The sequence below is a fragment of the Mus caroli genome, chromosome 1, assembly GCF_900094665.2.
Source record: "Mus caroli chromosome 1, CAROLI_EIJ_v1.1, whole genome shotgun sequence".
NCBI classification, from domain to species: domain Eukaryota; kingdom Metazoa; phylum Chordata; class Mammalia; order Rodentia; family Muridae; genus Mus; species Mus caroli.
This window is the reverse complement of record NC_034570.1, coordinates 175,062,879-175,078,275: the sequence shown is the minus strand read 5'-3', so window position 1 is coordinate 175,078,275 and position 15,397 is coordinate 175,062,879. Positions and strand designations below refer to the sequence as shown.

The 15,397-nt window shown below is 44.8% G+C and overlaps 1 protein-coding gene and 1 long non-coding RNA gene across 3 annotated transcripts in view; one reads left to right on the top strand and one right to left on the bottom strand.

Annotated features, from left to right (window-relative positions):
- Positions 1 to 10,288, bottom strand: part of Rab3gap2 (RAB3 GTPase activating non-catalytic protein subunit 2) — a 78,182-nt gene extending 67,894 nt beyond the window's left edge. For both annotated transcript variants that reach the window (XM_021171092.2, XM_021171095.2), the window contains exon 1: positions 10,067 to 10,288. In XM_021171092.2, coding sequence (XP_021026751.1) covers positions 10,067 to 10,178 — 112 coding nt within the window. In that variant the 5' untranslated portion in view covers positions 10,179 to 10,288. The remainder of the gene's footprint in view (positions 1 to 10,066) is intronic.
- Positions 10,289 to 10,400: 112 nt separating this feature from the next.
- On the top strand, positions 10,401 to 15,069 carry LOC115030365. The gene is made up of 3 exons (XR_003835943.1): positions 10,401 to 10,509; positions 12,589 to 13,534; positions 14,617 to 15,069. It is a non-coding gene; the product is annotated as an uncharacterized LOC115030365 (long non-coding RNA).
- The last annotated feature ends 328 nt before the right edge of the window (positions 15,070 to 15,397 follow it).

Genomic DNA, 15,397 nt, shown 5'->3' with positions numbered 1-15,397 from the left:
CTTTGAATCCAGTATGGTGACTCCTCCATTGTTATATCCTGTGGTAACTTTGAATCCAGTATGGTGGCTCCTCGGCTCCTCCATTCTTATTCTTTTATTTAGGGATGCTTCAGCTAGCCAGGGTGCTTTGTGCTTTCATGTGAATTATGATTTGAGTTTTCTATTTCTGCAAAGAATGGTGCTGGAGTTGTGATCAGGGCTACAATGAAGCTGCAAGTTCTTTGTTAAGATGGTCACTTTAACAATCCACGAGCATGGAGGGCTTTTCACTTACCAGTGTCTTCCTTAGCTTCTCTCTTCAGTACTTTCAGGTTCCCCATAGAGGTCGTTCACGTCACAGGTTAACAACCTTGTTGGTTTGGTTTTGAGACTATGGTGAATAGGGCTGTTTCTTAACTTTTCTCAGTATGTTTGTATAAAGGAAAGCTATTTTTAAAACAATAATGTTGTGCCTTGCTCCCTTTGCTCAGTATTTATCAGTCCTAAGAGTTTTCTGGTGGTCTATAAAATTCTTATGTGCAGAGGCACATGCATGGCACAGAAGAGGGAGCCCCGCCGACCAAGACTGAGGAACACTCGCCAGTGTGAAATGTGACAAGGGGGTAAAAATGACTGAAACTAATCTCTGCGTAGTCTAGAGACTCCGGTTCTATATCTTCCTTCCTTAACCTTTTCTAATACTCAACTACTTTCCTTGTGGAAATCATTTTTTATAGTTAAAAATGAATCCTTGGAATATTAACCGAATCTTGTAGTTATGGGGGATTTCTTTCAAGTGCACATAAAGAAAACAATATCACTTGAGCACCTGTAACAGTTCAGATGCACAGTAAAGAGAGATATAAAGATGCCTGTTTATTCTTGTGTTTTGCTTCATAGTTAGCATTTCTAAAATCAAAACAACAGATAGCTTAGGTATGTACTATACTGTCCACCTGAAATTGCTAAAGGTAAAGAAAAAAAGTGTTCTGCCCTCCTCGTCTTCCAAAGACAGGATATGAGGTGACAAATGTGCTAAGTTGATTGTAATAGTCATTTTACATGTAAGTCATATATTATATCTCACACTATGTGTCTTTAATATAGATATTCTCTGCCTGTTACACTCAATAAGTTTAACATGAAAGGACATTATCTAGTCATAGGAAATGCCAACCCTCTCCAAATGAATAGAATTTCATCAAAATCACAATATGGATTTGGCTTTTTTGGTTGTTGTTTTTTTGTTTTGTTTTGGTTTTTAGGTTTTTTTTTGTTTTTGAGACAGGGTTTCTCTATGTAGCCCTGGCTGTCCTGGAACTCTCTCTGTAGACCAGGCTGGCCTCAAACTCGGAGGCCTGCCTCTGCCTCCCAAGTGCTGAAATTAAAGGTGTGCGCCACCACTGCTCAGCTAGATTTGGCTTTTAAAAAGTATTAAAATTTAAAGCTCAATTGGGAGAAAAACGTGTAAGACCATTCCTGTCACATTCTTGAGAGATGAGTAACTTGGCAGAGACAATCTATGGCATTAAAATAGATAACAATCAATAAATATGTCAATGAAACAGAGGAAAGTTCAAAATAAAAGCAAGCAGCAACTGTAGCTGCCTACACAAGGCCTTCGTGAGATCAAGCCAATCAGCATTCCAGCACAGGTGAGATAGAGGCACAGGGCCTCACCCTAGAGAGAGCGACAGGCAGATGGTGGCTGCTGAGGAAGGAAGAGTGAGTTTCCTTCAGAGCACAGCTCCTACAGTTTCCCATGGTGCAGTGGGTGGCCCTAACCCATGTGCATATGGGCAGCTCTAAGTGGACTCAGTGGGTTATAAAGAAAAAAAAAATAGAACAGTTGGAGGAGGGAAATGGGGAGATCTGGGGGAAGCTCAAAGGTTGGAAGGTGAGTGTGATTAAAATAGATTGAATACAAAGATGTTCTCAAAGAACAGAAAAATAAAATAAAAAAAAAAATCTCAAACTCTTTCCTATTAAGAAAGCTAAAGACAAATGGCAATCTAATATTAATATGTTCAAAATATAAGCATAGTCAATTATGAGCTTTTGTAAAACAGCCCTATACAACAGCCATATATAAAAATCAAATAAAAAATAAATTAGGCGCTCTCTACCCCTTCTCTTTCTCTGACTCTCTTCTCTCCCTCACCCTTCTCCCTCTCTCCCCTTCCGCTCCCCCCTCCTGGCAGACCTCTCCTTTTCTCTTCTTTCTCTCCCTCTCTGTCCTTCTCTGTCCCCTCTCTTCCTCTGCCTCTCCTCCCTTCCCAATGCCCCTTTCCATGCCCTAAATAAACTCTATTCTATACAAACAAACAAACAAACAAACAAAAAATCAGGCATGTGTGTAAGAGCTGAAACTATGAAGCTACTATAAAACATAGCATGGCTATAGGTAGATATTAGGGGGTAGGATAAAAAAATAACAACAAAACTAAAAACCAATCCAAGGGATAATAGCCAGGAAATGACAGAACGGTGCTGACCTAGAATAGTACAGAACTCAAGCAACTCAATAGGAAAATAACAACTTTGATCCAATTAAAACTGGGCAAACGACACAGACAAAATGCCCAGAAGTGTATGGAAAACTGCAGCAGCAAGAATGGAAGACCTGCAAAGATATGGAGAAACACCCGTGTTGCCAATATACATTAAGTCACTACAAGTTAGTACAGCTACCAGAGAAAACAGCACAGAATTCTTTATAACTCTAGAAACAAAACTGGTAGAAGTCTGTATTACACGACTGGATACAGAACCAAGAAAATCGACAGGTTGAAGAGATGCACTCCTGTGTTGATTGTTGTCCTGGTCAAAACAGCCAAGATATAGAATTAAGCCTGGAGATCTATGGATGGATCAGTGAAGAAAATGCAGAATACATGTGCATAATGGAATACTATTTGACCATTAAAAATGAGCTCTCATTTGCAGCAACGCGGATCAAAAAGAAAGGACATAATGTCAAATGAATTAAGTCAAGTCCAGAAATACAAATACTGTGTATTTTCACTCACATATGGAAGGTGAAAGTTTAAGTAGCCATAGTGGTTTGTGTCTATAATCTCAGCTTGTGGGAGGCTGAGACAGATCTTGTTGAATTTAAAGGCAACCTGGGCTACATAGTAAGCTCTAGGCCAGCTTGGGCCAAACAACCAGTCCCTATCTCAAAACAAATAAATGACAGCAACATTTACTTCATAAAAACAGAGAGGTTAGTAGAGTGGCTGGCAGAGTTGGTAAAGGTGTGAGAACAGGGACAGGGGCAGGGGCTGAGAGATGGCTGGCACGGTGGCGATGGGTTATACAGAGGAGGTGTGAATAGACAGAAGGAGTGACTGGTGTTCTATGGCACAGTACAGTAACAACAGGTGACATTGCTAGCTGTATATTTCAAAGTTGCAAGCAGAGAGGATGTTAACTGTTTCCAACTGGAAGAAATTGTGACCACTGAGATAATCTGCATGCTGATCATCCCAATCTGATCATGACACATTCATACATGGACTGAAATACTGTGCTGTAATGAATTCATGCTTCACTATGTATCAGTAAAACATATGTATCTTAAATTTTAAAATTATAATGGGCTGGGATTGTTGCTCAGTAGGTAGAACAGTTGTCTAAGCAAGTTAAGGCCCTGGGTTCAACCTCAAATATAAAAAAAAAAAAAAAAAAAAAAAAAAAGCTTAAAAATCCAATGAAAATTTAATTCCCAGAACTCTCATAGAGATGGAAGGAAACATCAACTCCACAGTTGTCTCCTGACCTACACACACCACAGGATGTGTGTCCATGCACACACACAGTAATGACAATCTCTAACTAGTATGTGTATTCATAGGTGCTCTGTTTACCGTCACCAGAGTGAATCTGAACACCGATTTAAGAATGATTTGGCAAATGTGACCAAGATGAGCAAGGCTGCTTGGAGCATTATTCGCACAGCAAGAATACGAAAAGCAACCTTAATATTCATTGATGGGAAATCTGGTGGGGTCTTGGTTCGAGTACTGGGCAGTCAGAAAGTGTCATAGAGCTTTACAGAGGTTTAGAAAAACACCACCATGGCTAAGTAGGCCAAAGGAGGGAACAGATGTGTGTTATATAAAATCAGGTAACATGTAACTTAACAAGGGAATTCCCAGGCAGCTTCTGCGTGTGTGCTGAATGGCTGCTGAGCACAGGGGGCTGGGCAGATTCTCACTAAGGCAGCACTCTCCACGCAGCTTTTACAGCGAAGGCAGAAGGCAGTGTTGTGCATCTGCACTACTCATCAGCCAGGGGCTCCAGCTGGAGACTAAGCGCTTTCCAGCGTGACTCAGGAACTGAATTGCTTGATTCTGATCGATTTCAAGTTAAATGTAACTGCATGTGGCTAGAAGCTACCACACGGTGTAGCAGAGTCCTGAGGCTTTATAACCTGCAGGGTGGGGCATGAGTAGCCAGCTTTCACAGCAGGTTTGGATAGGCTTACACTTGGTATCCCTCTAAACTCCACCCCTACAGGTCCTGGCAGCAGCCAGGAATGCTCCTCCCCATAGTTACCTGGCAATAGCCAGGGAGGCCTGGCCCTATAAAAGGGGCTGCTTGGCCCCTTCTCTTATGCTCTTGCCCCTCTTTTACCTCTTGACCCCTTGTTCCTGTTCCTTCCCCTCCCCTTCTCCACATGGCCATGGCCGGCCCCTACTTCTCTCCTCTCTGCCTTTCTCCACCTCTGCTACCCTCTTAACTCCCTTCCCCATGCCCTAAATAAATTCTATTCTATACCATACCAGTGTGGGTCTGGTCCCTCAGGGGAAAGGGCTGCCTTGGCATGGGCCCACTGAGCCCCCCTCCCCCCCACTCCCGCCAGAACATACTCTTATAGCTCTTTCTCTTTTTATGAGCACAACACTTTTGTAGTGGGGTCCATTACATCTATTTTCTTAAGCTGACAATATTCTCTCTTTTGGGGAATTTATATGTGAGGTGTACAGAGGGAAATGATCTGTGATGAAAAGACACTTCTGACTTCCTTTCTGCTAAAGGAATGTAGGGATGGCAGGCACCTAGGACTTTTAATATTGTCTCTCTGACTGACAACACCACACTGTTTTGGTTACTGTAGCCTTGTAGTATGTTTTGAAATCCTGAACTACTGAGTCTTTTTGCTGTTTCAAAACTTTGTTTTAGCCATTTGGATTCAGTCTGTTTCTTATGTCTCTCTGTCACTCTTTCTCTTTGACTGTTCTGTCACCTAGGCAATTAATACATTCCCCAGGCTGGTCTCCAACTCCCAAGTCTGGTGAGTCAAGCCTGTGGCATCAGCAGTACAAGGCCTGCCTGGCCTACAGAATGAGTTCAAGTCCCACCTGGACAATTTAACAAGATACTATCTTGTTGTTGTTTTAATGTAAAGAGAACTTGCAGAGTGACTCAGTGGTAGCCCGAATACTCAGCAGGCTTGCCTGCTCGCCCTCCCGTCGGGCTTAATTCACAGGAGGTGTTCAATATATTATTAACCAAATGAAGAGGCTAAAGAACACGCAAGTGTCCATTTCCTTTTAATAAGAACTTCTCTGTAACTTCTTCCTCTTTTAAGAACATTTGGTAGCTGTTGGCATTTTTACTAATGGCCGGCCTCCTTCTCTCTACAGACATAAAATAATATTTACTGTGTATAAAAAACTGATATTCAATATGCTTTGTTATATCCTATGATGCAAAGTAAACCCATTAAAGGTTATAGTAAAAAGTCACCTTGTCATTAGTTCTGGTGGCTCCGGCAGTTACCGGATGCTTCCTTCTCTTTTCTAAAAGCGAGCCAACAGGAAACAACTATTAGCTAAACTAAGAGCCACACTGCAGTACTCAGATCATGCTAGTATATTTTTATTTATATTTTATGGTTTGTCTGCTTGTATGTCAAATATTCTGACACATTTGTCTCTGCGTACCTGCATTATTTGCTTTTTCTTTTGCCTATACACTGTGTGTACACGTTTACTTACTATTTTTCCACTTCAGACACTAGGTGCGAGAGCAGCCTCACTGGAAACTGTACCACTGTGTGACTGGGCTCACACTCACCCCTGAGGACTACACAGTAGGGAAGCCAGATCTCCTGTCTGGAATAGGTGTCTGCTTTCTAACTACTGTGAACAGTCACTGTTAATTGCGGACACTGGGGTCTTAGTTATGGTCTCTATTGCTGCAATGAAGCACTAGGACCAAAAGCAAGCTGGGGAGGAAAAGGTTTATCTGGCTTACACGTTCACATCATAGTCCATTTTTGAAGGAAGCCAGAACGAGAACTCAAACAGGGAAGGAACCTAGAGGCAGGTGCTGATGCAGAGGCCATGAAGGTGTGTGGCTTGCTGGTTTACTCACCATGGCTTGCTCAATCTGCTTTCTTATAGAACCCAGGACCATCAGCCCAGAGATGGCACCACCCACAATGGGCTGGGCCTCCCACATTGATCCCTAATTCAGAAAATGCCTTACAGCTGGATCTTGTGGGAGCTCCTTCCTCTATGATGACTGTAGCTTGTGTCAAGCTGACATAAAATCAGTCAGTACACCTGGGAAACCAGAGTTCAAGATATTTCATTCATTATTTACTTATATTTTTATTTATATTTTATGGTTTGTCTGCTTGTATGAATGCATACCACTTGTGTGCCTATGTCCCCAACGGCCAGAAGAGGGTGTTGGATCCCCTGGATCTGGAGTTGTATAGGTGGTTGTGAGCCATCGTGTGGATACTGGGACTCACACCTGGGACATCTGGAAGAGCAATAAGTGCTCTTAACCTTTAGCCATCTCTCAGTGTCCGAGTTCAAGATATTTTTTAAAGCTACAAACTATAGTCTTATAATTCATGATGCAAAATAACAAAAATCCATTTGAGTTATAGTCTGTAGGTTTTGGTGTCCAGGTAGCAGCTGCTTTCTATAGCTGGTATACACACTGAAAGTTATTAAAGTATTAAGTCAAGTGATAAGCCTCCACAATTCACAAGTAACTAGATCTTTTGTTTTACATATCCTCTTGACATGAATTATGTAAACAAATTAATACTGTACCTGATAGAAAATTTAAATTTAAAATGCCTGCAGGAATGTTGCTTCCCAGTAAATAACCACTTAAAACAGCAAAGAACAGAAAAGCCACCGGACATCAGCTGTCTATCAGGTCCTACTTACTGGCTCTGCTACCTTGACTTTGCTTTCAGTTGGTACTGAGACTTGAACCCAGGGCCTTGCTGCATGTGCTCTCTGCCTCTGGAACACACCTGGAGCTCCCAGCTTCACTTTCACTTTATACAATTTTCACTGTAACAACAGTTTAAGGCGACGCTTTCGTGATGCAGATCTGGACGCTTTGTAAAGATGGCTCCATGGCCAGAGTCATTCTAAGAAAGCCTAGTAAGCTATCGATCTGTAGAGCAAGTTATGCTGTCAACTTTTATCTGTAAACTAATGCTGCATTTAATGCAAGTTAGATATAATTTCTGAGAGGGGGTTGCTAGTTGTTTATTTTCCAAATGAGTGGATTTCAGCCATAATAATGCCGATATGTACAAACCGAAGACTCCAATTTAAAAGTCTAATAGCCTATAGACAGAGTCCAAGTTCACTTATGTGCAAGGTGATTGCATTCCCAGCTGGCTTCACTGCATGTCCTTAGACAAGTCCTGTATGGTTGGTCAAAGACAAGTTCACTTTATGCCCTTAATCTATATAGTTCTGATTTTTACCATCTATCCCTGTACCAAGAAAACTATTACAGCCATAATCCACATCTGGCTTTAAGTTGAATTAAAACTGTGGTTTCTCAGCTGCATGGCCATATTTGAAGGCCTCAAAAGTCATACTAAGTCCCGAGGCACCACATGGACAGCACAGATAGTGACAAAACACGATGCTATGTTTGAGAAGAAGAAGCTGGAGCAGGGGGTTAGTGGGTGGTCAGAAAAGGCTGCTGTGAGGGGCTGACATTTAAGCTGACACTCAAAGATGTGACTGGCACGCAGAAATCTGCAAAGAACGTCCCAGGCACAGTCAACAGCAAGTGCAGAGGACTCAAGCACAGGTAAGCGTGGTTGAACCTGCACTCCAGCCTTCAGGAGGCTGGACAAGAGAGGAGGATCGAGGACAGCCTGGGCTCATACTAAGTCCCAGGCTCCGTCTCAAAACCAATGGGCAGGGAGGCAGCAAAGGAAAGGTCTTAGAACCCACGCAGGGATTTTAGTTTTTAAAAACATTTAGGGTGTGTGTATGTGTGTGTGTGTAGCACAACACACGTCTGTGTCACAGTATATGTGTAGGGATGAGGGGAGCTAGCAGGAGTCAGTACCCTCCTTCCATCATGTGGGTACTTCGGATTAAACCCAGGTAGTCAGGGTTAGAAGTAAGCTATTACCTGCTGAGCCTTCTCACTGGCCCAGAATGATTGATGTTTAAGCTTAAGTATAATTAAAAAAAAAAAACCAAAAACAAAAACCCCACTATGGATTATAAGGAGAATGTGAGAATACACACACACACACCTTGAAGCTTACCAGGACTATTGTTGAAATCTAATTAGAAGAAGCTAAGAGCGCCCTTCTTCTCTACATCCCGTTTCTCACCCCACGTCTGTTGTCCTACACAACCTTCCTCACTTTCCGCTTTCCAATTCCCCCAACGCCCTACACCCACACTTCTGGCCACTGTGCCACTGAAATGGCACTAGGGTCCCAGTGGCTGTCATCGTCCCCAAACCACTGGGCACTTTCTTAGTCCTATCTGACCTCTGCCACATTTCCCAAACTGCTGACCACCCCTCACCAGGATCAGATTCTCTCCTTCAGCTTCTGAAACATTTTCTGTCACCTGGTGTCCCTCTCTCCCATCTTCCCAAGAACCTTTACAAGACTCCCCAACTTTAGTCTCTTCCTAAGGTTCTTTCTTCAGTAGCGAGTCCACAACACAATAGTTAGCATTCTATAGACTGAAACCACACTTCACACTTAATTAACTAATTAACACCTTGACTCCAGATGCCATACCAAGTGTTGGACATCTCCACGAGCATTTCAGATATGGCCTTCTTTCTCTCTCAACACATGCGCCTGTCAAGTCATCTATCATGTTAGAGCACCCTCACTCACATGTGACATTACCAGTGAATCAGTGCTACCAGACAGAAACTACCAAACTTAAGTGGTAAGGAGCAGCAATGACTGGTACAAACTATTCATTCCTAATTCCTCCCTAATTTGATATTTTCAAACATTATTTTTCAGACAGACCCTACTAGGAAGCAGAATCTTCCTAATGCCCTGTGATAACTTCTAAATATTGAAAAGGAGAGGGTTTTGGGGGGTTTTTTTGTTTGTTTTTTGTTTTTTTTAACTACTGGGTGTACAGAGCAAAATAGTTTTCATATTAAAAATAAAGAAAGCAGAGTAAGATACCTTCTTTCAGAAGGAGAAACAAAGGAGCATATAATAAACCCTCAGGTGATACGCAGCATTTAGTAAGCAGCTTTGGGATTTATACTCATGAAGTAGAGCTTGTTAACGTTGTTTGATGGTAATAACAGGCGCTGTTCTCACCTCAATAGACGCCAATTAACTTTTCTCGACCATGTGGCTGTAATTTTAGTTCCTACCCTGGATTCTCCTCACTTCCTAAGAGGTTACTTTTCTTACTTGGCAGTTTACTCACCACCTTAAAAGCCCTTCACTTGCCAATCGGCCATTTATTCCGTAAATCTGAAGGACAGAAAAGAGATGGAAGAGGGTGGGGATGCTAAGCACCTCTGGAAGGGGCAGAGCAAAGGCTACATACAGTGCCAGAAATGGAGAAGGATGGGAGTTGGAACAAGCACTGGGTGGAGGGCTGACATTAGGCAGGGACTGGGACGGAGGATGCTATCTCTGAGCAGGTGGTGTGCATAGGGAGAAGACGTGAAGCTGGAACTGGGAAGGAGGGGGTGGGGAGCGGTGACAGACAGGCGACAGGACGGGAGACGCAGAAGGCTGAGAGAGACGGGACGCCAAGGGAAGGGAGGCTTGCAGCCGCGTCCCGGTCGCCGGGACACTTACTCGGGTCCTTCCTCAGGGCGCCGGGGGTCTCCTCCCGCAGCTGAGGGAATAGGAAGTCGCGCGCGGACTGTAGGTCCTGGAAGGAGCAGAACTGGACGATGGAGCAGGCCATGGCTGCAGGGACCCCGCCTCGCGGGGCTCGTGGTCCCTAGCCACGCCCGGGCCACTCCACCGGACGGCTGACAGCACGGAGCCCCGAAAGCTTCAGCCACTCGGGGGGGCGGGGACGCCAGACCGGAAGCTGTCAGCACTCCTCGCGAGGGGAGGGTGCTACGCATGCGCAGGCCGCCCCGAAGCTGCGCGTGCGCGGGCCGAGCGGGAGCCGAGGGAGGGCGCAGCCTCTGACACGTGACTCGCGGTCTTGTGGGGGAGAGTTAGACGTGGAGCCTGGCCGCGTTCTTCCTTGAGCGAGCTTGTCCCGTCATTCTGGCCTTCCTCCAAAGGTGATCTAATTGAACTTTGCGGGGGCTATTGAGTCACCCAAACAATCTTGTTGGTGTGCTTCTACGGACACGACCTAGATCGTTCGCAGATCAGGCGGTTTAAGCTGAGTGTGGGCAGGTGCCTGAGAACTTCGTAATTTTTTTTTAAATTTTTATTATTTTTTTGAATGGGGAAGGCTATCCTCAGCACCTATACCCCAACTCCCAAAAGAGTCTGCGGCGCCTATGCCTGTAATCCTTCCTACCTCAGTCTGAGGCAGGTGGATTTCTGGCTGTTGAAGCCACTATCCTGGGCTACAAGTGTCTCAAGTAACAAAGCAGCTCCTTAAGGGCTCGTATTAAATAAATACTCCTATCTATAAGTTGCCACGGTTCTGTGAAAGCCCGATGTAGTAACAGCACCAGCGCAGTATTGAATGGTGCTCTGTAATCGTCCGTTTGCCTTTTCATCCGTTTGTTCATCTAACCGCCCAACAAGTATTTGTTAGTGTTTTCCGTGCCAGCCACACTCTAGGCACAGAGCTTCAGAACAGAAAGGGACACATTCCCACGGAACTAAAAAGCTAGTGACTAATACAGGCCAAGTGAAGCAATTACTTACTCAACTACCTAAAACTGAGAGAATGATAGGCGGGAAAGAAGAACAAAACAGCACTGCAGAACAGAGCTGGGGAGGCTGACCCTATACTTTTCCTTTGGGTTTTGTTTAAGGAAAGCACCATCCCTATAGACTTCTAGAGGACTGGGGATCCGTTTAACCCCTTAAATACCTGGTCTCTAGCATGGGATCTGGCACCCAGTTGAGTCCTTGATACATATGTAGTGAAGTATATATACATAAAGACCAACCTGAGTCTTTCACTTGGATTTGAAAGTACATTTCCATATCTTGCCCAGTTAGACTGTCATAAATATCTTCAAGGAGTCTTGTTTCTTTGATTGTTTGAGATAAGGTCTAGCCATGTAGTCCAGGTTAGCCTCAAACTTTCAATTTCCCTCAATGTCCAAGCACTGGGATTATATGTGTGTACTGTACCATGGCTGACTTCAAAAGAATGTGTTATCCTAATTTTGTAAATGAAAAAGAATTGCTCTGTCTCTGATGAAGCTCTTGAAGCCCATTTAGCTTACTTTCTAAGATGTGTAAAAGCAAAAAAGATGGGCTGAAGAGATGACTTAGTGGCTGCCCTCCCAGAGGTTCTGAGTTCAATTTCCAGCAACCACATAGTGGCTCACAACCATCTATAGTGTGATCTGATGCCCTCTTCTGGTGTATCTGAAGACAGCATACTCACATATAAAAAAACTTTAAAAAAAAAAAAAAGGCAAAACGGATATTATTTATTTCAGTGTTTATACTAAAGCCTGTAGGCACTATGTCCTAAAGGAAAGTGATGTGCAATCCAGTTTTTATTAGAGAATATTACAGGAATAATTTTGAGACTAATAGATGGGGCACGGAGCTTTGGCTTCTGTCAGGTCTGTTGAACACTTAGGCCCAACCACGACACAAATGGTAACTGCCCTGGTTCTTACTTTTAATTCCTGCATCTAAACTGGACCAACTTTTACAAAATAAGATGATTTTGATATTACATTGGCTCACCTATAAGATACGTGTTGGATTTGATTTACTGTAAGGCCATTTCAAGTATCAGGGACCTATAATTCTATAATCACAAACTGTAGGAAAGGCAGTTGCCTGGCATAGAAGTCTTTTCAGGGGCCATCTTTTAAAAGGATGTTAGGCTGGAGAGATGGCTTAGCAATCAGGATGCAGAGGACTCAGGTTTCTCCAGCCTCCTGTTGTGGCTCACAACCATCTACAAATCCAGTTGGAGGGGATCCTGCACCCTGTGCTGAGCTCTTTGGAGAACAGACAGGTATGTGGTATGCATACGTACATGAAGATAAAACATTCATACACATAGGATAAAGATAAATACACCTTCCTTTTTGAAAGCCTGCAATGCTTCCTCAGAACATCCCTCAGTCCATGTTCTGATACAATCCAGATCTGATAAGATTTTTCCCTAAAATCCAGCAACTGTACCAAACTAAAATAAAATTTAAATCTAGGTCTGTAGCTTTAGCGATGAATACAGAGGATTCGACACTTCGTGGGAAAGTACAATGCCATGGTTTGAGAAGCACTGACGTTCGTCTTCGGGTAAATGCGGTTAGTGGAAGTGGCTGCGCTTGGCTGGTTCCGCTGGCTTTTGTTCTGTCCCGAGGCATTCATATATCTCTCTGTGGCATTCATTGAATCTCATTTCCGCGTTGGCTGAGCCTCAGACGTGAAGTTCTCTGACTTCCTTCCAAGCGGGGTTGAAAAGCTTCATTCATGGCTGTTTGGAGGGACTTCAGATACCGTTCACAGGAGCGACAACAGGCTCAGGCTCTGAGCTCTTCCCTGCTTGCAGTTCTGCTGCAGTGGTTTAAGTGGAGTGGCGGGGGAGAGGGGCTGTGTCAGAGAATGCCACTAAGTGCGCAGTGTCAAGAAAGTGTACTGTGGGAAATGGGTAGCTCTTAGATGTCCCCATGTGAACAAGTTTGGGATTGAGAGGCAAACGGCAACCACAAGAAAGATTCACATAACGGCAGGCTGGTGGCAGGGACTACCTTAACAATTCTCCAGTGTCTGCCTCCAGGAGTTACAGCACCAATGGTGGTAGTTAGTACAGGAATGGTTAACAGCAGGCCTTCGCCAGTCCTCAATGGCAGCCCAAGGACAAAGGGTCCGAGCTGCAGGATTTGAAGCAGTGTGAGTCACAAAGCTACGGACCTAGAGTAGGGAGCTCTGGGGTCTGAGTCAGTTCTGTTACCAGTCAGCTTTATGAACAGAGGCAATAAATACATGCCACCTCTCTGGGCCCTCTTTTCTCCCTGTCTCTCTTTAATTTTATGTGTTTGAGTTCACATGTATGCAGCACTGGCGAGGTCAGAAGAAGGTGTCAGAGCTTTGGGAACAGAAGTTTCAGCTGGTTGTCTGGGTCCTGGGAACTGAACCCAGGTCCTCCATAAGGTAAGAAAGTGCTTTTAATCACTGATCCATCTCTCTAGCTAGGGACAGAGCTAATTTTATTGATCTATAAAATTGTGTGTGTGTGTGGGGGGGGGGAGGCTGAGATCTCAGGCCAATCCCAGGAATGTGTAGGTGTTGAGAATAGACCAGGAAGGGAGCTACCCCAGAGAGAAGCACAGGTGGAAAGGGGAGGGCATGAGGAGGACAGGGAGGACAGGAGGACACGGGGAGGGACACAGGGAGGACAGGGGGAAGACAGAAGGAGGACGGGGGAGGACACAGGGAGGATGGGGGGAGGACAGGAGGAGGACACAGGGAGGACAGGAGGAGGATGGGGGAGGACACAGGGAGGACCGGGGGAGGACAGGAGGAGGACATGGGGAAGACATGAGGAGGACAGGAGGAGGACCCGGGGAAGACACAGAGAGGACAGGAGGAAGACAGGAGGAGGACAGGAGGAGGACACGAGAAGGACAGGAGGAGGACACAAGGAAGACACAAGGAGGACACGGGGAGGGCAGGAGGAAGACAGGAGGAGGACAGGAGGGCACGGGGAGGACACAGGGAGGATAGGGGAGGACATGAGGAGGACAGGTGGAGGATAGGTGAACACAAGGAAGAGGACACGGAGGACAGGAGGACAATTGACTGTATTCTTTACTCTTCTGTTGCTGTGATAAAATACCGTAACCAGAAGCAACTTAAGAAGTACATTTTGCTGAGAGATCACATCTTCCGCCACAAATGTGAAGCAGAGAGTGCACTAGAAGCAGGGTGAGGCTATAAATCCTTAAAACCCACCCTCAGTGACATACGTCTTCCAGCTAGGCTCCACTCCTAATTATCCTATCACCTCCCTCAAACAGCATGACCTGCTGGGAAGTAAGTATTCAAATAGGGGAGACTATCAGGGACATTTTAATCCAAAACACCAAAGGTAAAAGAGAGATGCAGAAGCCTCCCCTCACCCCCCCCCCCCGGGTTTGCTGAGGGACAGCTCTGAGGACAGTGAGTAGAAACAAGGATGTTCAAGGACTGCTTTTGACTCAGCTAACATCTGTGGGTGGCTGATTACCCTGTAGGTGCTACAGTGGTCACAGAGGGAAGGACAACCACGCTCTGCGGAGATCCCATCCCTGAAAACAGATGTACATGGATGACCCTAACAGGAAGCAGGGTGTGACGGGTATCCTCCGTGGTGGCCAAGCTTGGTTGTCAGCTTGTCATATCCAGGAAGAAGGAATCGCAATTGAGACATTGCCTCGGATGGACTGGCTTGTGGGTGTGTCTGTGGGGCATTTTCTTGGTTGCTAATCGGTGTAGGGCCCAGTCCACTGTGGGCAGTACCATGCCTAGGCAGGTGGGACCGGGCTATGTAAGTTACTTACCTGGGGAAGCCAGAGGAAGCAGACCGGGAAACATTCTTTCTCCATGGTTTCTGCTGCAGCTTTTGCCTCCACTCCAAGTTCCTGCCTTGGCTTCCTCTCAGTGGTGGATTATAATCTGTAAGATGAGATAAACCCTTTTCTCCCCAAGTTGTTTTTTTGTCATGGTGTTTATCACAATAGCAGAAAACAAACTGGCATTCTTGGGCACCTTGGATAAAGGCCAGTGAGAACTGAGGAGTATTTTACAAGGCTTATTTCATAGAAAAGTGGAAAAGAGGTGGGGGGGAGGGAGAGGGAAGGAGGGATGCCAGTTTAATTCCTGCCTATCCAGAACCTTAAAATACAAATACTATGATCTGCTTTTCTTCTGCGTGCAGATGCCACTCACCTCTGCCTGTAACATAACATTAGCTCCAGGGGGATCTGACATCATCTTCTGGTATTCTCAAGCACCATCACACACGCACGCACACAC